General features: G+C 33.0%; 4 protein-coding genes, 1 non-coding gene and 1 pseudogene across 5 annotated transcripts; all 6 read left to right on the top strand.

The window, feature by feature from the left end:
- Window positions 1–408: 408 nt before the first annotated feature.
- Window positions 409–816, top strand: LOC106311356 (ethylene-responsive transcription factor 14). The gene has a single exon (XM_013748553.1). The coding sequence runs from the start codon at window positions 409–411 to the stop codon at window positions 814–816; it is 408 nt and encodes a 135-aa protein (XP_013604007.1).
- A 1,652-nt stretch (window positions 817–2,468) lies between these two features.
- TRNAG-UCC lies at window positions 2,469–2,540 on the top strand. The gene has a single exon. It is a non-coding gene; the product is annotated as a tRNA-Gly (tRNA).
- A 2,808-nt stretch (window positions 2,541–5,348) lies between these two features.
- LOC106311910 (casein kinase I-like) lies at window positions 5,349–8,993 on the top strand. Its single transcript, XM_013749239.1, has 13 exons — window positions 5,349–5,894; window positions 5,969–6,009; window positions 6,270–6,339; window positions 6,424–6,572; window positions 6,652–6,747; window positions 6,822–6,892; window positions 7,102–7,163; window positions 7,262–7,325; window positions 7,403–7,614; window positions 7,691–7,770; window positions 7,863–7,929; window positions 8,024–8,160; window positions 8,489–8,993. The coding sequence occupies exons 1-13, from the start codon at window positions 5,819–5,821 to the stop codon at window positions 8,759–8,761; spliced, it is 1,398 nt and encodes a 465-aa protein (XP_013604693.1). The 5' UTR covers window positions 5,349–5,818; the 3' UTR covers window positions 8,762–8,993.
- A 4,455-nt stretch (window positions 8,994–13,448) lies between these two features.
- LOC106311911 lies at window positions 13,449–14,072 on the top strand. Its single transcript, XM_013749240.1, has one exon. It carries the CDS (start codon window positions 13,500–13,502, stop codon window positions 14,064–14,066), a length of 567 nt encoding a protein of 188 aa, XP_013604694.1. The 5' UTR covers window positions 13,449–13,499; the 3' UTR covers window positions 14,067–14,072.
- A 3,563-nt stretch (window positions 14,073–17,635) lies between these two features.
- Window positions 17,636–19,358, top strand: LOC106309413 (annotated as a pseudogene).
- Window positions 19,359–24,469: 5,111 nt separating this feature from the next.
- LOC106309412 lies at window positions 24,470–24,988 on the top strand. The gene has a single exon (XM_013746438.1). It carries the CDS (start codon window positions 24,470–24,472, stop codon window positions 24,986–24,988), a length of 519 nt encoding a protein of 172 aa, XP_013601892.1.
- Window positions 24,989–25,819: the final 831 nt, after the last annotated feature.

The raw sequence follows: 25,819 nt of genomic DNA, 5'->3' as shown, positions 1-25,819 counted from the left end.
TCAGTAGTTTTTTTTCAGACTTGAAAATACAATGGCAGCTTTTTAGCTCGATATTTTCCCAAATAAATAACAAAATGACAGAAAATGCCAAATGGAGTGAATTCGCATACCAATATCTATAAGGAAAAATTATTATATAAGGAACATAGATTTTGAAAAAGGTATAAAGAATATATATAACCTTTGATAAGTGGAGGCTTCGAAATCGAATATTAGGTTAATGGACCCACTTGTTTCCTTCTCTATATAAATCCCCGAAATGAAATCTCATTCAACCCATGCAGATAAAACACACAACGACAAATACAAATCATACGCTCAAGCTTGTGTCCGTCCATCGAACATACATTTCTTCTTATTAATTATCACTTTGCCTTTGTTTCTCTTCTCACACACACATATACATATATGGATCAAGGGAGTCGTAGTGGTGGAGGAGGAGGAGGAGCCGAGCAAGGGAAGTTCCGGGGCGTAAGGAGACGGCCTTGGGGGAAATATGCAGCGGAAATAAGAGATTCAAGGAAGCACGGTGAGCGTGTGTGGCTAGGGACGTTTGAAACTGCAGAAGACGCGGCTCGAGCCTATGACCGAGCAGCCTATTCTATGAGAGGCCAAGCCGCCATTCTCAACTTCCCTCACGAGTATAATATGGGAAGCGGATCTTCATCCAACTCTGCAGCTACTGCGGCAACCTCTTCCTCGTCGAGGCAAGTTTTTGAGTTTGAGTACTTGGACGACAGTGTTTTGGATGAACTTCTCGAATATGGAGAGAACTATAACAAGATTAATAATATTAACATGGGTAACAGGCAATAAAGGGAATACAGTCGTATCAGACTGAGAGTTAAGTGACAGACCATTTCCGTTTATAACGAAAATAATCCCAAGCATGATAAGTATTATAAGAAATGTATTATTGGCAAGTTTATTTTTCAATCTATTTTTATACCGAATAAGCCTCTTTAAGCGCCAGACATCTTGATTTCTAGAACTTCAAGGTTCAAATGGCCGGGTCCTTGTGTGATTAGTTTTGAGAATGTAATAGTCACCATTTGAAAATGATGGATAAATGAAGCATCCTTTTATGTTCTATAATGTGTAAGCTATATGATTTGATATAATTGTAACTTCATGTTCTCTATTCATCTAAATGATCTTAAAAAGTCTTGCAAACCTCAACTACAGAAAGAGAAAGCTAAGCATTAAATTTGATATCCATATAATATAAATTTGTTTTCTAGTTCAGTGTATTCCTGTATTTGAGTGAAAAAATGATAACTATTTCGTATAGCTTTTGGTTCGATGAAACTATTTTATTAAAATCAGTTTTAACTTCAAATATATTGACAAACGAAATTTCGACCATACAGATTATGTGTAATTTTGCGTCCATCACAAACATACAAATCTGAGAGGCATATTGTACACCTTCCAAGACTTCAAAATATGCGTATATAATATGCTTACAGATTTTTTTTTACAGTTTTACATTTTTACCGAATACATACATTTTGAAAACAATTCTGATTAGCAAATGAGTTCAGTAACTCATTGTGGATATTCTGATTATTATATAATTGTTAGAATTATACAACACTATAAACCAAAAGTTTAAATTTAGAGTTCAAACATTTAGAATCAAAGATAAAAGTAAATCAAAGTAAGAAAAATGGAAAAGATTCCATGTTTCTTAGTATTAATATGCAGGGGTGATAATTTTTGGCGTTTATTTTTTTGCTGACTACATCAGAATTGTTATAGAACACATATTTTATGTTACAAAAAAGAACATATATTTTATTTGCTTTATAAAGGTCTTATTTCGGTCTGAAGATAATAAATACCTTTAAATGTAGGTAAACCTTATTTTAACTAATATTGATATTATTTTCAACTATGTTATACTAAACCAAGACAATGAAAAAAGAAGTTAATACAATATTTTATAATTTTAGAATATACATTATTAATTCGATATAAAAATGAAGAGCAAAGTTTATAAATCGAAAAATGAAGAGTAAAGTTTTTAAATAGAATTTGAAAGGAATATATTTTGATTAAAAAATGTGGGCTCGCCTTATAAGTAGCACAGACAAACAAACCTTTTTGTCTACACCAATCTCTTGTTTCACTTTCATTGCTTCAACGGCGTCGTCGCTTCTGGACCCACCGGCGGCCGTTGACGAGCTTCCGTCAGTCAAGTCTGATTACTCCTTTTTCCGCCGCCGTTAGGTCAGATCGAACTTGTCGTTAGATTGGTGGTCTTGTCGCTAAAGAGCAAGGGCTTTGCGAAAGTGAGAGATAGACAGGTATTAATCTGATGCTTCTCTGATTATTTACTGTTCGATGAATTTTACTAATTTGTTCGTTGATACAGTTGAAAACCATTTGAATTAGCTGAATAACGCTGAGCCTAGAAATAGTGTCCACTGAAATTTATTATCTATGTAATACCAGATCGAGCAAAAGCGTCTGTAGTCCAACGGTTAGGATAATTGCCTTCCAAGCAATAGACCCGGGTTCGACTCCCGGCAGACGCATCTTTTTTTCATTCCAAAAAATTAAATTAATCTCAGATTGCTGCATCAACCTTGATAATAGTTTTGTTGAAGTCATGGAGCCTAGAGAAGAATAAGCAAAGAAATGTTTGAATCTTTAGATCCAAGCGTACATTGTTTCCACAGATATAAATGTTTTTGCTATTGCAAACCCACGAACAGAGTGTAGCTTATCACGCCTATGAACTTGTCGTTCGTCATCATGTACACAAACCAAATAAAAGGTCAGAATTTAACTCAATGTATCTTTCACCAAATCCTCTGTTCTATGCTATCATTTCTCAACAATCTTGATGAAGAACTTGAAGACCACCGATTTGATCTTGAAGAAGAATCGTGATAAAGGTGTTGTCGGTATGCTTTCTTGTGCCCGAAGTTAGGTCAGGTTGTGAGCAGGGGGTAATAATGGCAGATCATTTCCAAATCCTTGGTGCAATCCATTCTCTTAAGGGTCTCAGACCTCAAACCAAGAACTTTGAGATAAGTTTATAGTGCAAACCACCTAACCTCTTCACATGATCCGAGTAACCAATCATAGCATCCCTAAGGGGCCTAAGCCAATGATGTTAGATTAATCAAGAGTATTTTATTTATGTGAATGTCTTACAATATTAAAAACTCTCCTATTTATACAGAAGCATACATAAACCAATTACAAAAACATCTAGTCTTAAGATGAAACCCACCAAATAATTACATAATCCATATTTATTGTTAATACACCATTAATAAAATATTTTAGCTGTTCTGAAGCAGTATAAAAATGCAATCAACAATTTTATTTCGATTTCCTCTTTATACGAAGACGGGATTAGTTTAATAATTGTATATAAAAACAGGATGCAGAAAATAGAAGGGTCGACCAAAGACAAAGAGCTTCGAAACCAAACAGAGGCAGAAGAGATCGTAAGCGGCAGTGAAGAAGCTCATATTGTTTTTTTTTTTTTTTTTGAACATTTTGTAGCTCATATTGTTGAAGATGATTGCAATGACATTGCGAAAGATTTCATGACCCAAAGGGCTTCCTTAGAGACTCTCACCATCTCCTTCTTTGCCTTCTTCTCTTTCTTTCACACTTGTTTTTTTAAATCACTTGTTTTTTTTTTCAAGTAAGTGGATGTGATATATTGGGATTTAAGAGTAAATGCGCTCACGATTAACGTAAAACTATTTGTTTAATAATTTGACCTTTCAAGGGTTTATATACGAACTTCGAAATTGGGATCCTTCGTTACATTTTACAACCGTAGCTTATTGAATCTGATCCTTAGGAGCACATAGCAAGGTATAAAGAGTGAAGACTGAAGACACAAACATTCACACTTCTACATGCTAGGTATAGTAATAATAACAGCAAGAATAACATTAAGCTTTGTGTTTTGATCATTTATAACCATTTTTCCAAAACTTGTAGCAATCCGTGTAATTAATGGAATAAGTAATTCTACATAAATTGATAATCTTTTGCCCAACACACATTGTTTATAGAATAGTTCTATTGGATTTTCTATATAATCAACCTGTGTCATCGCATAAAACTTTCACTTTACCGTTTAGATTTCATATGGCATAACTAATAAGAAAGATATAACGTATGGTTGCAATGATCATTTTATTCTGAACTTTACTGAAGTCATATAGCTCATTGATGTTTTTATCTTGCGTCTTAGTTTCTTGTAAAGCAACTTTTTAACATTTACTTGGCAAATTTTAAGGAAACAATTCACTTCAAACGTCGTTTTTATTTTTTATTGCCCAGGAGAAACGAGAGAAATTCTATAAGATAACACTTTTTAAGTTTTTGTCGCAAAAATAGTCCTCAGAGAAAATGACCAAAGTTTTATTAAAAGATAAAAATGTATTTTTATCATAGATTTAACTAATCTGGACTTAAGGTTTAGAGTTAAGAGGTGAAGTTTTGGGTATAAGATTTCAAATTTTTAAAAATAAAAAATAAATATTAAAAATTTCAAAATAAAAAAAAATTATTTTGGTCATTTTTTTAGGGCCATTTTTATGATAAAAACTTAAAAATGACTACTCGAGAAAAAAAGAATGAAATTGGTTTATTCCACAAGTTTTTACACAGTTTTGTTTTCATTGTTATAGTTGAGTTCTACGACAATTATAAGCAATTTTATAAATACTAAAATTAATCATTTGTTTTTGTTAACTTTCTTGAAACATTATTCAATTTTTATCTTTCGATGTTTCTTATGATCTTATCTCAACTTTAACTCTTTAGAATAATATATCTTGGTTGGTTTGAAAAAATCAGCTATTAGTACTGCATGTTTGACAGGGTTAGTGAATAAAAATGTAAACAAAAGACAAGATTAAAATTAACATATTTTGTTGGATGACACCATATTCAGTAGAAGATAACTATTAACCGAAAACAACTCTAAAGATTATAATACTATCAAAATTAGATAATTGCAATGGCATTAACAATAAATTATAAAAATAGTCTAAGTGCATGACACTGGAAAATATACCTTGCTAATTAGAATCAATATTGCCGACGAAAGTAAGAAGAAAAAAAAAACAAAGGCATCCAATTCCAAGCTCAAATATGTGATTTAATATAAGAATCAATATTATAAATGATGGAACTTAATGTTGGTTTCCTATATTTTAACGGTGACTCAAAAGTTTCTATTAATAATAATACAAAAAAATAAAAAGAGAAACATTTGATTACATTACCATGTGTAGAGAGAGAGAGAGAGAGAGAGAGAGTAAGTACAAATTAGCACGCAATTAAAGCTAAGAGTTATTGACTTTTCTGTCTATTCAAGATAAGGCAAACTATGAAATCATAAAAAAAAAGTCTCTGAGGCTCTTGTGATTTGATGTTTCCAAAGAATATATATAAATTGAATCGAGCTCTACCCAATCCGTCTAGCAGTCTAAAGACCAATTCTTTGTCAACCGTTAACGTTTCTCTCCGCGTTTTTCTTCTTCTCCTCTTTGTCCTAAAGTCTCAAGCTTTGGTCTCTAAAGATGTCGGTAACAGCTCGATCATGATGGTTATGTAAATGGGTGATGTTAGTTTTGGTTGTAGCAGAAGCTAAGTTTGTAAAGTTGAATACTTTCGGGGTTTATTCCGCAAATTCGATTTTGGGTTTAAAAAAAAACTTTTGATTGGTGATCAAAGGTTTTTCATTGAATTGAATTGAATTGGGGTTGGATACATAGAAGAAGAAGAAGTTTTTAAAAGGGTTGGTTTTTGATCGGAGATTTGTAATAAAAGAAGAATGGATCGGGTGGTTGGTGGCAAGTTCAAGCTTGGTCGGAAGCTTGGAAGTGGATCCTTTGGTGAAATCTTTCTTGGTAATTGATTCATTTTTTTATTTTCTTGTTTGTCTCTACTTTTTTTTTTGTAACTTTTATATGCTTTGGTTCAGGAGTGAATGTACAAACTGGAGATGAAGTTGCTGTTAAGCTCGTAAGTGCCAATTGATTCTAGTTTAGTATTATAAAGCAATGTTCAAGAAATCGCTAGGCCGTGGTTAGAGAGGATTAATATTTATGCCAGCGCCTAACGCTTAGACTGATTTTTTTAAAAAACTAAGTTTGTAAAAATTGTTTAGTCCTCTTAAGCAAAAAAAAAAAATTGTTTAGTCCACCTAGACCGTTTTTAGAACACTGGTTAAAAGCTGATTATGTTAATGTCTCTCACCCCTTCTGTGTGTTGATATTTGTTAGGAGCCTCTTCGATCTAGGCATCCTCAGCTTCATTATGAGTCTAAGCTTTATATGCTTCTCCAAGGAGGAAGTATGTTTTTTTTTGCTTTTGACTCTTCACTCTTCAATCTTGTTTCTTAATGTTTATATAATTATGTATTTTGTGTTATTGAAGCTGGTATTCCTCACCTTAAATGGTTTGGGGTTGAGAGTGAATACAACTGTATGGTGATCGACCTTCTTGGTCCTAGTTTGGAGGAGTTTTTCAACTATTGCAGTCGTTCTTTCTCCCTCAAGACTGTTCTAATGCTCGCTGATCAGATGGTAGTAGTTCATTTTTGTTCCTTTTCTTCTACTTGATTCCATGTGCTTACACTATGGTTTCAATTTTTGTATACGGTAGTTAAACAGAGTGGAGTATATGCATGTGCGAGGCTTTCTTCACCGTGATATTAAGCCAGATAACTTCTTGATGGGTCTTGGCCGCAAAGCTAACCAGGTGAGTACAGTTTGAGAGCTTGAGTATTTTTCATAAATTTGGTTTAAATACCATCTGGGTCTATTACTTTACAGGTTTACATCATTGACTATGGGCTAGCGAAAAAGTATAGAGATCTTCAAACACACAAGCATATTCCTTACAGGTACCTACTCTGTCTCCTCATGTAGAAAGTTGTTCTAAAGCGGCAAATCAGTAATTCCCTATAAAGCGCCTAGTTACCGCCTAGTGATTTTTCAACATTGGTAGAAACTATCCAGGTTGCATTGCAACAGTTTGTTTAGCTACCCAAAGTTGAGTTGTTTTCTTAGATGGCTTTCACTTTGCTAATCTGAAAGTGTTGTTGCTTCTCAGAGATAACAAGAATCTTACAGGAACAGCTCGGTATGCAAGTGTTAACACCCATCTTGGAATTGGTTAGTCTTTTTTTTTGTTTCTTGCTTCTCATGTTACCATCAACTTGCATGCACTTGAGAGACTTGACACTTTCTTAATTAGTATTTTAATATAACAGAGCAAAGTAGGAGGGATGATCTGGAGTCTCTTGGCTACATGCTTATGTATTTTCTCCGAGGAAGGTAAATCAATAAGTCTACTCTTTTCTACTCTTCATTGTATATTAGACTTGTTTCTGATCTGTAATTTCTCTTTTCAGCCTTCCATGGCAAGGACTTCGTGCAGGAACCAAGAAGCAGAAGTATGACAAGATCAGCGAAAAGAAAAGACTTACACCAGTGGAGGTCCTCTGTAAAAACTTTCCACCTGAGTTCACATCTTATTTCCTCTACGTGCGTTCGTTACGGTTTGAAGACAAACCTGATTATTCCTACTTAAAGAAGCTTTTCAGAGACCTATTCATCCGAGAGGGTATACACTTATTCTCTATCTTTCAATAATTCTAATGAACATTCTCAAGAAACTGATTTGATTCTCATGTGTGCAGGTTACCAGTTTGACTATGTATTCGATTGGACAATACTGAGGTATCCCCAGTTCGGCTCCAGTTCCAATGCCAGACCAAGAGTAAGTCCACCGTTCTGAAGCTATATGTACAGAATCATTTATCGTTTCAATAGAGTAACAACCTTCTCATGCTTTTTCTCTGTTCTTAATAGCCAAGCCTAAGACCAACTCTGAATATTCCAGTTCCACCATCTGCCGAGAAGGCAGAAAAGCCTTCAAGTAAGCTTCACTTTTCTTCTTGATAAAGATATATCGTTATAGAGGTCCTTGTTGAAGAAGCTCTGATATTAACACATTGTTGGATAATATTCAGCTGGGCAAGGCACTCGTGATAGACTCTCAGGTGTTTTCGAGGCATACACCAGAAGAACTGGCTCAGGCACTGGCTTTCAAGCTGATTGGTCTAGTAGACCAAGAACCTCAGAGAACGTTCTTGCATCTAGGGACACGGTTAGTAACCTACTTCTTTTGTTCTTGTAAGTTATATATCATAGGCATAGGCATGGCCGGAGATTTTTGGGGACTAAAAACATTTTAAGAATTTTAACTATACAAAGTTTCATTTGATCAAAAAATTTTGGAGGCTATAAACATTTTAAAAATTTTAATAATAAATTTTTTCATAGTTTTGGGAGTCTATACTTTATGTATATAACCTCCAAAATTTTCGGGGGAGCAAGGTCAATGTTTCATGCGACTGTGCGTAGATCCGCCCTAATCCTAGGATTTGAGAACAATGGACTTAACAAAAAGAACCTTTTTTGTTTTGTTGAAACAGTTTAACAAGGAGAGACCAATCACTATATCTAGGAACCAGAGTTTATCAAGAAAAGCAGTTGCTGGGTCTAGTGTTCGAGCCACTTCCTCAGCTGATTTCTTAGAGAACCGATCGAGCAGAGTCGTCCTAAACAATGGCCGGCCAGCTACAACTCAGAGGACTCAGTTCCCTCCTCCGTCGTCCTCTTTAGCCACAAAATCTGCAGCACCATCGAGACTTCCTCCTGACGTGACGCTCGATTTCCTTACTATTGGGAACGACAAGAGGAAGTGAGTCTCAATATTATCGTTAAGAAACAAACATGGCTGGTTTTAATTATGTTCAGTGTTATAGTTACTATCACCAACTATCCTCTTGGTTAATACGCATAAAAGTATGTACATGAACAGGGGCGGACGTACGTTGATGGGTACGGGGTCACGTGCCCCCGACTGATTATATAAATTTTGTGTTTAATGTTCGTGCTCTTTGGTCAAATATCTCAGTTGTTTAAGTTTGCCCTGTTTCTAGCTTGTGTGAAAGGTTCGATTTTCCTCGCCAGAAGCTTTTAATATAACATTTTATTTCCTGCCATATTAGTTTCTTGCGGTCCCATTAAATGAAACGTAATCTATTCTCTCTGTGTTTAATTTGTTTTGCATGATTTTTTTCCTTCTTGCTCTTTGAAACTATTTCATACTTTTATTCAATTATTTTTATACTAGAGTCGATAGAGAATAAATTTTTAAAACAACCTAAGTATTTTTTCATGAACAAAAAGATGATTCACAAAAAATAAAAAAGAATTATACTTTAAAATAAATATTTAATTACTATTTGGCTAATATATAATACTCTATCCGTTTCACAAAGATATATTTTCTAGTGTTTTCACACATATTAAGAAAACATATTAAATCACTATATTAAATGTATCGTTTTCTGTAATTTTCAAGTTTCAATAACTTTTAACCAATAGTAATTCAATAAAGTCAATTAATTTTATTGAAGTTTACATTTTTTTATAGAAAACATAAAACTTCTATTTTTGTGAAACAAATTTTTTTTCTAAAATATATATTTTAGTGAAACGGAAATAATATTATCTAAAACGTTAATATTAAAAAATATAATATATTTATAATATTGTGCCCCCAATTAAAAGAATTTCTAGATCCGTCACTGTACATGAATATGCGTGAACATGTTTCATTGGCTGAATAAACAACCAATCAATAGTCAGCCGTGTAACTAGTAAGATTTTCGTTTTAGAAAAAAATGGTTTTTAAATTTTTTTTTTATATATTTTCATTACATTAAGTAATAAATTGTAAATTTCAAAAAATATAACTATGTTTATTGGAATTCTATTCATTAATTGTTAATTACAAAATATATGTATTGATAATCAAAATTATATATGTTTTTTAATATGTGTGAAAGTTTTATAATGTACATTTTTTTTTAATTATAATTTACATTTTTTGAAACAAAGTATATGAATATGCATGAACATGTTTTATAAGCTGAATAAAAACCAATTTATAGCCAACTGTGTAACTTGATGTGCTTGTTCAGCTGTCTTTTTTTTTTTTTTTTTGGACAACTTTCAGCTGTATCTTTTTCATTGATTCATCATCATATGCAAAAGATTATTTCTTTTATATTTACTACCACATTTCGTCCACTTTTAACATTTTCTTATAATTTCTGATTTAGTAATATAACAATCCTAGAAATAAATCTTTGCATATATGAAATTCAATCCCATGTACATTTTACAATTTGAATATAATAATTTTCTGTTTTACCGATGTGCTTACTAATTAATTTTGAATCTAATTTAACCAGTTAAATCATATTTTCATGATTTATGACTTTGTATTTAGATTTGTTTTCCATACTAATACCATGAAACTATTTTACCCATTTAGTCGATGCACATAAGCTAAGTAATTAATTTAGTTTTCCGTCTGAAGGTTCATCTTTATGGCAAATAAGTTTGGATAGTTTAACTTTAACACTTAAATGGAATATTAACTCGCATGGAAGACCAGCAACAAATAATTCATTTGTGTTAGTATTTACCAACGTTGCACGGAAGCTTCATCGGACGTCCGCTTTGAAACCGGAATCGGAATCGGAACCTTGTAAAAGCTTATGGAATCTCGTTTTCAAAACGCTTCTAAAATATTCTTTTTAAAAACAAGTTGGAAGCTTACGATTCCGTTTTGGAATCACGTTTCCATTATTTTTTTTAAAAAAACACAATATTTTATATCAATAAAAAAAATTATAGTCTTTAATTTATATAAAATCCAAATATAATATGTTAATTAATTATAAAGTATTAAAATAATTAATATAATAATTTATTTTGAATTTAATTTATGTGTGTTTTCACATATTTAATATGAAATTATTTAAAATTATTATAAATGAATAAATGCTCTATTTTAAATTTAAATCATATAATTTTAGTTCTAGATTTTTTTTAAAAAATTCTTATATATGTATATATATGTGTGTATATATATATGGATACACTTCCAACACGTACCCGCTTCCTAATTTTTTTTTAAATCTCGCTTCTGCGCTTCTATACGCTTCCGCTTCCACACACCCGCTTCCGTTTCCATGTAACATAGGTATTTACCAGAATAACTCATTAAGATTTGACCGAAAAAATATATTGTATAATACAGTAGAGAAACTAAGAATATGATTAATGGATGGTTCTTAGAGTGAAGTTCTTAGCGGAATATAAGAAACCGTCTCTTAATTTTTAACCAAAAAAGCTAAGAACGGGCTCTTAAAAATTAAGAGACGGCTTATTATATTCCGCTAAAAACCTCACTTTAAGAACTCCCCATTAGTTATGCTCTAAGAAATTTTTTTTTTTTTTTTAGCGCTGGATAATTATGCTATTACAACTATGAGAAATATTACAGACGATTCTATAGCCGACAATTCTACCTGCCGTATGAAGATTCACGCATGACTGCATCACATATGCCGCCCTATCGGATCCACACTTGACGGTACTCTTTGCGCCATGTTGTAGATCTCTTGTAAGTCTTTTCTCCTTTAATTCGCATAATTTCGTCTTTTCCGGGAATTGAAACTCAGACCTCCTGGTGTAGAAGCATTAATGAACCCTTGGTCAAACCACTGGACCAAGGGGCTTCCACCATGCTCTAAGAAATATACTCCCTGAAACAAAACAAAATAATATATACAGTATAACCTCTTTAAATTAATACTTTATAAATTAATATACACTAAAATTTTTTATAAAATAATATAATTTTATAGTCTGAAATTGAGTTTTTGATTCAATTAGTATATCGATAAATTAATATCTCTATAAATTATTAAATTTTTTTTTATAATTTTGGTGTAATTCCAACATTATTAATTTATAGAGTTTCACCGTATATAAGTGATGGATTACTTTCCCACAAACAATTTTCATACCATTAATATCCACAAAATCATTATTCTAATATTTCTATTAGCATTAAAAGCATCTTACCTCTTAAATTTTCCGTACAACATGCTCGACTACTATATATGATAAGACATATGTACATACATAATTCTATAGAAAATATTTTTTCTAAAATTCTAAAATAAATTCATGCAAGTTGACATATCGCTAAAGCTATACATTTCATCATTATCATATTAATTATGATGGGCACGGAACGGATTTCCGAAAAAATCTTATTATCTGTGATCCGCTACGTACCACCATACAAGTTTTCAATCCGCTTCGATTCGTAAGATTTTAAGTATTCGTTAGTTTGAATATCCGTGACAATTTCAATTATTCGCGGACTATCCGATCCGTTTCGTCAAAAAATTAAAAATAAAATAAAATTAATAATTATTACATAATAAAATATCTAAAATAATATAAAATAATAATATATAACAAAAAAATTAAATACATTTACTTAAAATAATTTAATAACTAACATAGTTAATTTAATAAATAAAAATATTAAATAAAATATAATAATTTTATAATTGCTTACCTGAGGACGAAGAGGAAGAGGAGGCACGATCTGCTCCGTCAGTTACCTTAACTCTCACTGTGGCCCCCCAACGCCCGACCTGTCAAATGTGTCATGGAGCGATGATGGCACGGTCAGTGGACTAGGGTGGTTCTACAACGACCCAATGGGAGTCGAAAGATTTGGATTACAATGATGCCGGAAAAGCCTATCAGCCCTCCATGCAGAGATGGAAGGATTCATATGGGCAATGTCTTGTTTACGAGAGTTACATTGCACCGCGGTCCAAATGGAGACGGATCGCTCCGAACTGGTGGACATGATTGCAAACCCTTTCGACTGGCCGGCCTTTGCCTCCGAGCTAGTTTCATTCCGACTTCTAAGAGACGGTTTTTTGGAATTCAGAATCACCCGCATACCCAAGACTAGGAATTTGCGTGCAGATTCTCTCGCTAAGGAGGCGAGATGTAACAGTACTCTTTTTCCCATATAGATCAGATCCAGCCGAACAGAGCGTCTCTTCGGAACGACTCAGACCCGCCTACCACTTGATCTTAGAAGATGGGCGTCGTAAAAAAAATTTATATAGTTTGTAAATATAATTATTTAAATATATGTATATAATTAACGGATCGGATCAGATATTCGTTCCTAATTTTTTTATATTTGTGATTTGCTTTTTTTTTTCTTACGGATATTGCATATTAGTATTTGCTTTGATTCGTAGAGTTTTACGGATATCTGGATTTGTTCAAATCAAGACAAATAACGAATCGAATCAGATTTATAGATATCTTTCCCAGCCCCAATTATGATGATATCAACAAACATGGAAAAGATATTTCCTCGAATAGAAGGCTGGCATCATGCATATCCTATCTCTTGTACACAAAACTTGTATATAAAATTTTACCAAGAAAAAAACTTGTATATAAATAGTTCAATATATGTGTCTTAGCTTCTTCATATCATATAGCTATCTCTCCCTCTAAATCTCAATCCTTTTGCAGAAAATGAATGCTGGATTTGGCATGAGAAAAGATCTCACTCGAGTTTCAAACCGCCTAGAATGTTCTCTTTGTCAGAGAATCTTCTTCACACCTCAAGATCTAATCACACACACCAACACTTTTCACTCCAATCATTATTACTCCAACTTCTCATCATCTTCCGTTGCCGCCGCACCTGCCCCCGCACCTGCCCCTGCACCTGCCCCCGCACCTGCCCCCGCACCTGCCACCTTCCGCCACTACCCGAACCTTAACCGTAACCCTAATCCTGCTTTCCCGGCAATGAATCGTTCTGACTTGAACAATTACCGTAGTGGTCCTACAGATGAACAAGGGAGGCTTCTCAAAGGATCTGCGGCAATGACTCCGGCTAGAAACACTAACGTTTTGTTTGGGCAGCAGGAGAAGCCGAAGCTGATGGATCTCTTTCCGACGATGCCATCGGAAGGCTTACGTACGCTTCCGCTTCTTAGCCAGCTGGAGGAACGGACACCGCAGGATACTGCAACGGAGCAAGGCGGGGCCAACTCGAGTTTCATCGACTTGACGTTAAGGTTGGGTTTTTCTTGATATCAAACAAGCAAAATATGATTCTGGATAAGAGAAACTAGGGTTCTTGATGAAAAGCATTAATATGTTTTTATTGTAGTTGTTGTTGTTGTTGCCGCTGTTGTTTCTGTTGTTGTTGCTGTTGGAATGATTATTGTAATATCTATTTTATTTTCCTATAATTAAGGTATTCTTATGAAAACCTTTCAATAAAATAAAATGTAACGCCCCGACCGCCCACGGCTAATGGGCCACCCACGTCCGCTCTCTCGGCCCGTGGGCCCTATTCCATCAGACGGTCAGTCCGTTACTTTTCCAAGGCTCTCGAGTCTTGTTTACTGACCCTGCAATCACCACCCGACCTTTTCCGTGCTTTGGCCTCACTCGCACGGTATCGCGAATCACTTCCCGATAGGTCACCCATCATTTCACTACTCCAGCCCAAGCACGCTTAACTCTGGAGTTCTAAATGGATGTGTGACAGAAAGTAAGTCAATTTTGGTGATATAGATAGCCAAATCAATTCTCTTAAGCATTTTCCACATATCACAACTCGAGATGTTACATAAAATTTAAGGTCTTCTACATTTTGCATAATATCTTGGCCCTAAGAGCAACTCCAAAGGGAGTTTGTAAAGGATATCTAAACTTTAAAAGAAAATGAAAAAGAAAAGGAAAATAGGAGAGAGAGTCACAAAGTATCTTCTTTTGCTAATTTTAAGGACCTCGTATTCACCTCTAATGCCATGTCTCTATCCATCAATAACTCAATCTTCTAAAAATAATTAAAATTTAATTATATAACTACATAATGCTATAATATTATTAATTTGGTGATAAGAAACTACACTTTAGATACTAATGGATGGCATTCCGTCTCATCACCCTAATATTTTCTCGACCTCATCTGCCTCAACTTACAGCCGCCGGTGTTGCTCCTCCTCTGACCGGCGCGTGACGGCTCTGTTAGTGTCATCGTCGTTCCAGTCCGAGTGTTTTCTTCTTCTATTGTAGTTTCTGTGGTCAGTTTTCTGGGTAGCTTCGGATCCGAAAAAACGAGAGGTTCTGGGTTGAAGAGTTCGTGAATCGTCGTTTTGGTGGTTCTGAACTTGCTGGTTGGAGTTCAGCGTTGATTTATCATGGTGGATTCTGCTGGGTTTTAGCCTTATGTCCCTCTTCGTTCAGTTTCTGTTTTGGTCCTCTTGTCTGCGTTTGAATCCGATTAATTGTGCTTGGAGTGTTGAGTTTTTCATAGTTGGTCTTTGATTCAGCAACGGTGAAGCAGCGGCAGTGGCGTGGGATGAGCAGTTGGTTGGTATTGTCTTTGAGAAGACGCTGGTTTCAGGACACCTCTCCATCTCCCTGTTTCTAAGGGTCCTTCTCCGTCCCTTGAATAAGGTTATTTTCTTGGTCACACTGTCTTTGTTTATCCTTTGTGGCTTCTGTGTGTTGAAACAGTATAAAGAGGTTTATGTGTAGTCATCGTGAGCCGAGTGGTTCAGATGAGGGTGCTGCTATTCTTCATGAAGTCCTCTGCGGTGCGTGCTCTCTTGCTCTGTTCTTAGCAAGAAGACCGGCTAGTCATAGTCAATTAAGTTCTTGTTCTATTATCTTCTGTTAGCTTGTTTCTTGGATTCTTTTAACAAGGTGTATTTATGGTTTATTTGTGTTGTTTAGCTGTTCGTGTCCTATTTTTTTGAGCTTAAGCTTCCCACTGTTGGGTTTTGGTTTCCGGAGATCGGTATGTGTTCCGCCATATTTAATGTTTCACCATGTATCTTGCTATGTTATCAATGAAAATCTTCGGATGAAAAAAAAAGATACTAATGAATGGAGCTGCTCTAAATTCTTCTTGTTTCTATATATTAATGATTGTCAGACGAGAACCTGATGGGACGATTTGATCGAATATTTGCTTTAAGATGTGTTGGTATAACAAGTGAAGAAAAGTTATATAACTTATATTTATTTTTCTATTCTACCATGGTTTGTGTTTATGTAAGAGAATTGCCAAAAAAAGATACTAATGAAAGTCTTGTTGTTGGCAAATTAAATATAGTGCTCTCTTTCTTCTTCACAACCAAGAATGTGTGCGAAACCTAATCTTTTTGTAACGCCCCGACCGCCCACGGCTAATGGGCCACCCACGCCCGCTCTCTCGGCCTGTGGGTCCCATCTCATCCGACGGTCGGTCCGTTAATTTCTGAAGGCTCGAAATCATTGTTTACTGACCCTGCAATCACCACCCGACCTTTTTACATGCTTTGGCCTCACTTGCACGCTATCGCGAATCACTTCCCGATAGGTCACTCATCTTTCCACTACTCCAACTCAAACACGCTTAATTAAACTGCATCTAATTAAAAAACAAATTGTTTAAAAAGACTTGAAAAAGTCGTGTTGTTGGCAAATTAAATATAGTGCTCTCTTTATTCTTCACAACCAAGAATGTGTCCGAAACCTAATCTCTGATTCTCTCTCTCCCTGTTTCCAACTTTTTTTCTCTTTCGTTTCTCTTTCTCTTCAGAAGAAATGAAAATCAATGCGATAAAGGTTTAAATTCTATGATCTCGTTAGATTCCTTGTTAAGTCGAACGTTTTCAAATGGTTTTTTACAGAAAACGCTGATTTGTTCTACAAGTTAGGGCTTGGCGCATTCAGAGTGTTGCAGCATCTGAACTTCTAACAGAAAATCATGACGACCGTGAAAGGCCTTCTTAAAGGTCTTCGCTACATTACTCAGATTTTCGGTTAGTCTCATCTCATCAATAATTCACAACATTTTGACGTTTCTTGTAGCACAAGTCAGATCTTTATATAATAAATTTTATAATTTCAGATGAAGATAAAGACCAAGATATCCAGATCGGGTTTCCCACCGATGTAAAGTATGTTGCGCACATCGGATCCGACGGTCCTGCATGTTGTAATTTCTTTTGGGCTTGACCTCTCCACTAACTTAACTCACGGCCAACCTCTCTGTTTTTGTACTTGTGTTACAATGTCATAACACAAGCATACTTACTCTCTTTACTCTCCCACTCAAGTTTGTTGTTGTTGTTAGAGAGAGAAAAGAGAATACTTTGATTGTCTACATTTTTACTTCTCCAAATCTTTTTCTTATTAGACTTGGATACATTCTAACAATACCACATACACATATTTATAGTAGTTTTCTCTAACTACTACACACACATATTTAGACTTTTAGCCTAACCATTCTCACTTGTCTATACCTAGACTAAGTTTACAAGCAAAGTCTAAACACTCCAACAACTTCTTTGACTTCTCATTTGATTTGGTTGGCTCTTGTCTCTTTCACATTATTCTTGTTCCTTTTTTTTTTCTTTTTTTGGTTTAATCAAAGGATACAGTTCCAACACTGCAGCCAATGTGCCAAGCAGGGTACGATTTGTACATTTCTAAGTATTCCTCCGTAATTAAGCCTGATATTAAGCCTGATAACTTCTTGATGGGTCTTGGTTGCCGCCTATCGATTTCTTGAACATTGGTAGAAACTATCCAGGTTGCATTACAATAATACATTTCAACTTAAATAACTATACCCAAAGTTCAGTTGTTGTTCTTTGATGGGTTTCACTTTTGGTAATTTGAAAGTGTTGTTGCTTCTCAGAGAAAACAAGAATCTTACAGGAACAGCTCGATATGCAAGTGTTAACACTCATCTTGGAATTGGTTAGTTTTTTTTGTTTCTTTCTTCTCATGTTACCATCAACTTGCATGCACTTGAGAGACTTGTCACTGCATCAGTTTCTTAATTAGTATTTTAATATAACAGAGCAAAGTAGGAGGGATGATCTGGAGTCTCTTGGCTACATGCTTATGTATTTTCTCCGAGGAAGGTAAATCAATAAGTCTACTCTTCATTGTATATTAGACTTGTTTCTGATCTGTAATTTCTCTTTCCAGCCTTCCATGGCAAGGACTTCGTGCAGGAACCAAGAAGCAGAAGTATGACAAGATCAGCGAGAAGAAAAGACTTACACCAGTGGAGGTCCTCAGTAAAAACTTTCCACCTGAGTTCACGTCGTACTGCCTCTACGTGCGTTCGTTACGGTTTGAAGACAAACCAGATTATTCCTACTTAAAGAAGCTTTTCAGAGACCTATTCATCCGAGAGGGTATACACTTATTCTTATCTTTCAATAATTCTAAAGAAAATTCTCAAGTTTGGCTCCAGTTCCAGTTCCAATGCTAGACCAAGAGTAAGTCCATCATTCTGAAGCTACATGTGCAGAATCATTTATCATATCAATAGAGTAATTAACAACCTTCTCATGCTTTTCCTCTGTTCTGAATAGCCAAGCCTAAGACCACCTCTGAATATTCCAGTTCCACCATCTGCAGAGAAGGCAGAAAAGCCTTCAAGTAAGCTTCACTTTTCTTCTTGATAAAGATATATCGTTATAGAGGTACTTGTTGAAGAAGCTCTGATATTAACACATTGTTGGATAATATTCAGCAGGGCAAGGCACTCGTGATAGACTCTCAGGTGTTTTTGAGGCATACACCAGAAGAATTGGCTCAGGGACTGGCCTTCAAGCTGATTGGTCTAGTAGACCAAGAACCTCAGAGAACGTTCTTGCATCTAGAGACACGGTTAGTAACCTACTTTTTTTGTTCTTGTAAGTAATATATCATGGGCATAGGCAGGGCCGGATCCGAGATTTTGCGGACTATAAACATTTTAAGAATTTTAATTAATAAAAATTTTCATAGTTTTGGGATAGTATATAACCTCCAAAATTTTTGGGGAAGATCTCGATGTTTCGTGCGACTGTGCCTAGATCTGAGATTTTAGAGACTATAAATATTTTAAAATTTTTAATAATAAAATTTGCATAGTTTTGGGAGTCTATACTTTAAATATATAAACTTCAAAATTTTCAGAGGGACCAAGGTCAATGTTTCATGCGGTTGTGCCTATATCCAGCCCTAATCCTAGGATTCGAGAACTGTGGATTTAACAAAAAGAATCTTTTTTTTGTTTTGTTGAATCAGCTTAACAAGGAGAGACCAATCACTATATCTAGGAACCAGAGTTTTTCAAGAAAAGCAGTTGCTGGGTCTAGTGTTCGAGTCACTTCCTCAGCTGATTTCTTACAGAACCGATCGAGCACAGTCGTCCTAAACAATGGCCGGCAATCTACAACTCAGTGGACTCAGTTCCCTCCTCCTTCGTCCTCCTCTTTGGCCACAAAAGCTGCCGCACCATCGAGAGTTACTCCTGACGTTACGCTCGAGTTCCTCACTATTGGGAACGGCAAGAGGAAGTGAGTCTCCTAATTATCGTTAAGAAACAAACAAACATGGCTGGTTTTAATTATCTTCAGTGTTATAGTTACTATCACCAACTATCCTCTTGGTTAATACGCATAAAAGTATGTACATGAATATGCATGAACATGTTTCATCGGCTGAATAAACAACCAATCAATAGTCAGCTGTGTAACTAGTAAGATTTTCGTTTTAGAAAAAATTGGTTCTTAAAATTTTTATTTTTTATATTTCAATACATTAAGTAATAAATTGTAAATTTCAAAAAACATGAGTATGTTTATTGGATTTCTATTGATTAATAGTAGTTAAATAGGTAGTAATCCCCGCAAGAAATAATTTATTAGATTATTTATTGTATGTTGTACTAAAGATTTGTTGTATAGTTTTTTTTAGAGATGAACATACATATATCCGTTTGGATTCAGTTGATCTATTCAGATTTCAGATTTTTAGAGTTAGAAATTTAAATCGTATTCTGATATTTACAAATTTTGGATTTGGTTCGAATCATTGTGGAGTTCAGACTCGAGTTCGGGTATCCATCTTAATTATTATTTTTTTTAACAAAAATCCAAATATACTTAAATCCTCATAATCCAAAAATAAAATAATATAAAATATAAAAATTTGAATGATGTAAGACTAAATATTTAAATTTACATAAAAATTAGTTCAATTTAAATATGGGTTGGATGGAGAAAAAAATAAATATTTGCAGTATTTTGAATATTTTCTGTTATTTTAGATATTTACTTGTGACTACGTTGATAATTTTTAGATATTTTCATATTTTGAATATCTAATAGATATAAAATTTAAAATAATTAATATATTTAAATATATAAGTGTGATTTAGATGTTTTCTCGAATTTGGTTATCTGGATATTAAACTTTTAGATCAATATGAGTACTTAATCAGTTTTAGTTTGTGTTTAGTATTACTTTCAAATCTACTTCGGTTCAATTCGTCGGATCCATATATTTTACCTATGCTTATTTTCTTCTAATAATATAAAGCAAAATAAAATAAATGTAAAACAAATATTGGCTTATTTAACATATATAATTATTGGATCATACTTTTAGAATACCAGTAAAAATAGTTGGATGTCGTGTCAATATTGTTGGGCATGTTGCAAAACTGACGTAGTGTATAACCAATAACATATATTTTCTTATAAAAAATTCTCGGTAAATATAATAAAAACACGATACAATCGAGTGAAAAGTGTTAGAGCTGCGTGAAAAATAATGTGATATCTTCGGTAGGCACATGAATTATGTTTTTCAATCGATTTCATGAACTTTTTTTTTTAAGTTTTTCTGTTTTATGATTATACTACCAATCTGATTATATTTCTAATTCTTGGTCTGATATGAAAACTTCGTAAAGAAAATTAATATTTGGCTAAACTAAAGATTCGAATTTATGTGTGGTGTTTTTTACTTCAATTTTCTTAATTCATAATCAATCACAACTATTTATTGTCTTCGTGTACAGAAACATCAACAATGACTAATTTTGGCAAGATACAAAACTTTCAATTTCTAAAAACATTCTCATTTTAGCATTTTTTTTTGATGTGAATCTTAATGATTTTCTAATTTCTTTCTTTCAAATGATATTATTCAGTTGTTGTACAGAAGAAAAAAATCAGTTCACTAATACAAAAGTTAAAAATGCAGAAATTAAAAATGAACTGAGTAAAAAAGATTAATGTGAACACATTAAATTGCATCAATGGAATTAAAAAAGTTAGTGTGTGAACGCATTAATTGCTAAATAATTGTAAAACCGACATGTCAGCATGTTTAAATTAAAATTGATGTGAAGCTATCACGTGTCCAATGTAGTGTGAAATCATTAAATGACAATGTTTCTATTTTAACATATAGGAGATTACAAAAAATATGTATTGATAATCAAAATTCTATGTTTTTTTTAATACGCGTAAAAATTTAAAATTTTCATTTTTTTGAAACAGAAAGTATACGAATATGCATGAACATGTTGTATAAGCTGAATAAACAACCAATTTAAAGCCAACTGTGTAACTTGATGTGCTTGTTCAGCTGTATCTTTTCATTGATTCATCATCATATGCAAAATATTATTTCTTTTATATTTTACTACTATCACATTTTGTCCATTTTTAGCATTTTCTTATAATTTAGTAGCATAACGATCCTAGAAATAATTCTTTGCATATTTATCTTATTAAAATGGAAGTACTTTAAGCTTTTGTTTGGCAACATAGATAGCAGTTAAAAAATTAGTGATGTTTGGAAATATGGATTGCAGTAAGTTAGGAAAAAAAATTAATGGGCTTATGCCTTTAAAAAAATTGAAAATCCATTACATTATATTAAAAATTAATGGGTTTATGTTATTTGATATACATATTCAAATCAAAATAATAATTTAAAATAGATTTATATCAAAAATTCATTCAAAAATATACATATATTCAAAATTTGATTTTTACTAAAATATTTTCCAATAACCATTATAAAAATATTTTCAATATATATAAAAAAATACAATACAAAGCCCAATTTCAAACACCAACTTAAATTATGGTTTTTGTATTTCATATTGAAATTTAAAATTATAATATATGTGATTATTTATATGATTGTACGTATAAAATATTATTAATTATAAGATTACTTATTTGATGGTACGTATAAAATACGATTAGTTACATGATAACACCTATTTTTGTAACCTATGATGACACATATAAGATATATAATAGTGATTAGGGGTGGGCATTTGGGTTAGTTTTCGGGTCTGTTTGGAATTTCGTGTTCGGTTCAGATCTTTGAGGATTCGGTTCGGATTTGGATAACCAATTTAAATTATTTTAAAAAATTTAAAATTTATTATAAGCTTTAATTTTTTAAAAATCTATAAACAATAAAATATATTACATATAAATTTGAATAACATATGTGAGAGTACCTAACTTAACATATAAATTGAGTTGGTTTAAATATTTGGATAGAGAATTAATAATTATTTAAGTATTTTTTGGAGTTTTGAGTATATTTTAACTATTTTAGATATTTACGCTTGATTATTTATATATATTTTTAAGTATTTAAACGAACTTAAAAGTATCATATAAATTCTGGATGTTTTTATATATATATTAAATCTATAAATTATTAATATATATAAGTATATAAATCTATTTTGGATACCCAAAATATTTCGGTTCGGATCGGATTAGGTTTCAGTTCTTCAAATACCAAAATTTTGAATAATTCGGATATTTAATCAATTTCGGTTCAGATTTGGTAGTACTTATTCGGATTGGGATCGGTTTGATTCTTCGAATTTGAGTTTTTTGCTCAACCATAAATAATGACATAAAAAACAAATAGCATCATATTTAAAAAAAAAAAATACATCCGCGCAAGCGTGCGGATCAAAATCTAAGTACGGAATTGAATCACATGTACATTTTACAATTTGAATAGAAGAATTTTCTGTTTTCCTAGCCTATACTAATTAATTTTGAATCAAATTTAACCTGTTAAATCACATTTTCATGATTTATGACTTTGTATTTAGATTTGTTTTCCATACTAATACAAGTATTTTACCCATTTAGTCGATGCACATAAGCGAAGTAATTAATTTAGTTTTCCGTCTGAATGAAGGTTCATCTTTATGGCAAATAAGTTTGGATAGTTTAACTTTAACATCTTAAATGGAATATTAACTCGCATGGAAGACCAGCGACAAATAATTCATTTGTGTTAGTATTTACCAGAATAATTAACTCATTGCGATTTTACCAAAAATATATTGCATAATACAGTAGAGAAACTAAGAAGTATACTCCCTGAAACAAAACAAAATAATCTATATATATATATATTTTTTTTTTTTCCAAAAGTGATGGATTACTTTCCCACAAACCATTAACATACCATTAATATCCTTATCAAAATGAACAAAATCATTATTCTTAAATTTCTATTAGCATTAAAAGCAGCTTGCCTCTTAAATTTTCCGTACAATATGTTCGACTTCTATATATGATAAGACATATGTACATACATAATTCTATAGAACATATTTTTTCTAAAATTCTAAAATAAATTCATGCATGTTGACATATGGCTAAAGCTATACATTTCACCATTATCATATTAATTATGATTAGGCCTGGACACAGAGCAAATATCCAGAAAAATCTTACTATCCGTGATCCGCTTCGTCCCGTACAAATATTTAAGTTTTCAATCTGTTTCGGTCCGTAAGATTTTAAATATTCGTTAATTCGAATATTGGTGACAATTTCAATTATTCGCGGACTATCCAATCCGTTTCGTAAAAAATAAAAATAAAATAAAATTAATAATTATTAAATAATAAAATATCTAAAATAATATAAAATAATAATATAAAATTAAAAAATTAAAAATATTTACTTAAAAATTAATAACTAAAATAATTAATTTAATCAATAAAAAATAATAATTATTATATAGTTTGTATATATAATAATTTAAATATATGTATATATATATATATATATGCATATAACTAACGGATCGGATCGGATATTCGTTCCTAAATTTTTTTAATATTTGTGATTTGATTTGTCTCTTACGGATATTGCATATTAGTATTTGCTTTTGATTTGTAGAGTTACGGATATCCGGATTTGTTCAAATCTAGATGAATAACGAATCAAATCAGATTTACGGATATTTTTCCCAACCCAAATTATAATGATATCAACAAACATGGAAAATATATTTTCTCAAATAGAAGGATGTCATCATCATAAAAAAAAAAGACTGGCTTCATGCATATCCTATATCTTGCACACAAAAACTTGTAAATATAGGCTTCAAATGTTTTAATCCGCCCCGCATCGCACCGCTAACAAAATTTTTTACATATACCATATATCTATATGTTTTTATAACGGTTAGAACCGCACCGCAGTTGAACCGCTTGTCCCGCACCGCTTAATCAAATGTTACCATTCAGAGCCATAATTTTACCAAGAAAAAAAACTTGTATATAAATAGTTCAATATATGTGTCTTAGCTTCTCCATATCATATCTCTCCCTCTAAATCTCAATCCTTTTGCAGAAAATGAATGGTGGATTTGGCATGAGAAAAGATCTCACTCGAGTTTCAAACCCCCTAGAATGTTCTCTTTGTCAGAGAATCTTCTTCACACCTCAAGACCTAATCACACACACCAACACTTTTCACTCCAATCATCATTACTCCAACTTCTCATCATCTGCCGCTGCCCCCGCACCTGCCACCTTCCGCCACTACCCGAACCTTAACCGTAACCCTAATCCTGCTTTCCCGGCAATGAATAGTTCTGACTTGAACAATTACCGTAGTGGTCCTACAGATGAACAAGGGAGGCTTCTCAAAGGATCTGCGGCAATGACTCCGGCTAGAAACACTAACGTTTTGTTTGGGCAGCAGGAGAAGCCGAAGCTGATGTATCTCTTTCCGACGATGCCATCGGAAGGCTTACGTACGCTTCCGCTTCTTAGCCAGCTGGAGGAACGGACACCGCAGGATACTGCGACGGAGCAAGGCGGGGCCATCTCGAGTTCCATCGACTTGACGTTAAGGCTGGGTTTTTCTTGATATCAAACAAGCAAGATATGATTCTGGATAAGAGAAACTAGGGTTCTTGATGAAAAGCATTAATATGTTTTTATTGTAGTTGCTGTTGTTGTTGTTGCTGCTGCTGCTGTTTCTGTTGTTGTTGCTGTTGAAATGATTATTGTAATATCTATTTTATTTCCCTATAATTAAGGTGTTCTTATGAAAACCTTTCAAAAAAATAAAATTTAAGGTGTTTTTCATTTTGCATAATATTTTGGCCCTAATATCTTCTTGTTTCTATATATTAATGATTGTCAGACGAGAACCTGATGGGACGATTTGATCGAATATTTGCTTTAAGATGTGTTGGTATAACAAGTGAAGAAAAGTTATATAACTTATATTTATTTTTCTATTCCACCATGGTTTGTGTTTTATGTAAGTTGTTGCAGTAGTACACTACAAGAAAATAGCGGCATACTGAGGAAAAAAATCGTCGGTATGTCGTCGGAATAACGCTATTCCGACGACATACCGACGAAAAAAATCCTCGGAAATAACTCCTCGGAAATTCATCTTTCCTCGGAAATCCCTCGGAAATTTCCGACGGAATTCCGAGGAAATGAATTTCCTCGGAATATTCCGAGGACTTTTTTCGTCGGAAATTCCTCAGAATATTCCGAGGAATATGTCGTCGGAATATTCCGAGGGATACACTTCCTCGGAATATTTTCAAAAATAATTTTTTTTAAAAAATTAAAAAAATATTATTTTTAATTGAAATTTGAAAATATAAAATTAAAATTGAAATAGAAAACATATTAGATAATATTCAAAGTTGTACATACCAAAATAAAACATTCAGAGTTT

The sequence above is a fragment of the Brassica oleracea genome, chromosome C8, assembly GCF_000695525.1.
Source record: "Brassica oleracea var. oleracea cultivar TO1000 chromosome C8, BOL, whole genome shotgun sequence".
In the NCBI taxonomy this organism is placed as follows: Eukaryota; Viridiplantae; Streptophyta; class Magnoliopsida; order Brassicales; family Brassicaceae; genus Brassica; species Brassica oleracea.
Note: the sequence above shows the minus strand (reverse complement) of the source record. Positions and strands in the feature narration are given on the sequence as shown.

Coding starts and splice junctions, on each gene's coding strand:
- LOC106311356 (XM_013748553.1), top strand. CDS start 409: ATGGATCAAGGGAGTCGTAGTGGTGGAGGAGGAGGAGGAGCCGAGCAA.
- LOC106311911 (XM_013749240.1), top strand. CDS start 13,500: ATGAATGCTGGATTTGGCATGAGAAAAGATCTCACTCGAGTTTCAAAC.
- LOC106311910 (XM_013749239.1), top strand. CDS start 5,819: ATGGATCGGGTGGTTGGTGGCAAGTTCAAGCTTGGTCGGAAGCTTGGA. Junction 5,895..5,968: donor CTTTGGTGAAATCTTTCTTG/GTAATTGATTCA, acceptor GCTTTGGTTCAG/GAGTGAATGTACAAACTGGA. Junction 7,164..7,261: donor TAACACCCATCTTGGAATTG/GTTAGTCTTTTT, acceptor TTAATATAACAG/AGCAAAGTAGGAGGGATGAT.
- LOC106309412 (XM_013746438.1), top strand. CDS start 24,470: ATGAATGGTGGATTTGGCATGAGAAAAGATCTCACTCGAGTTTCAAAC.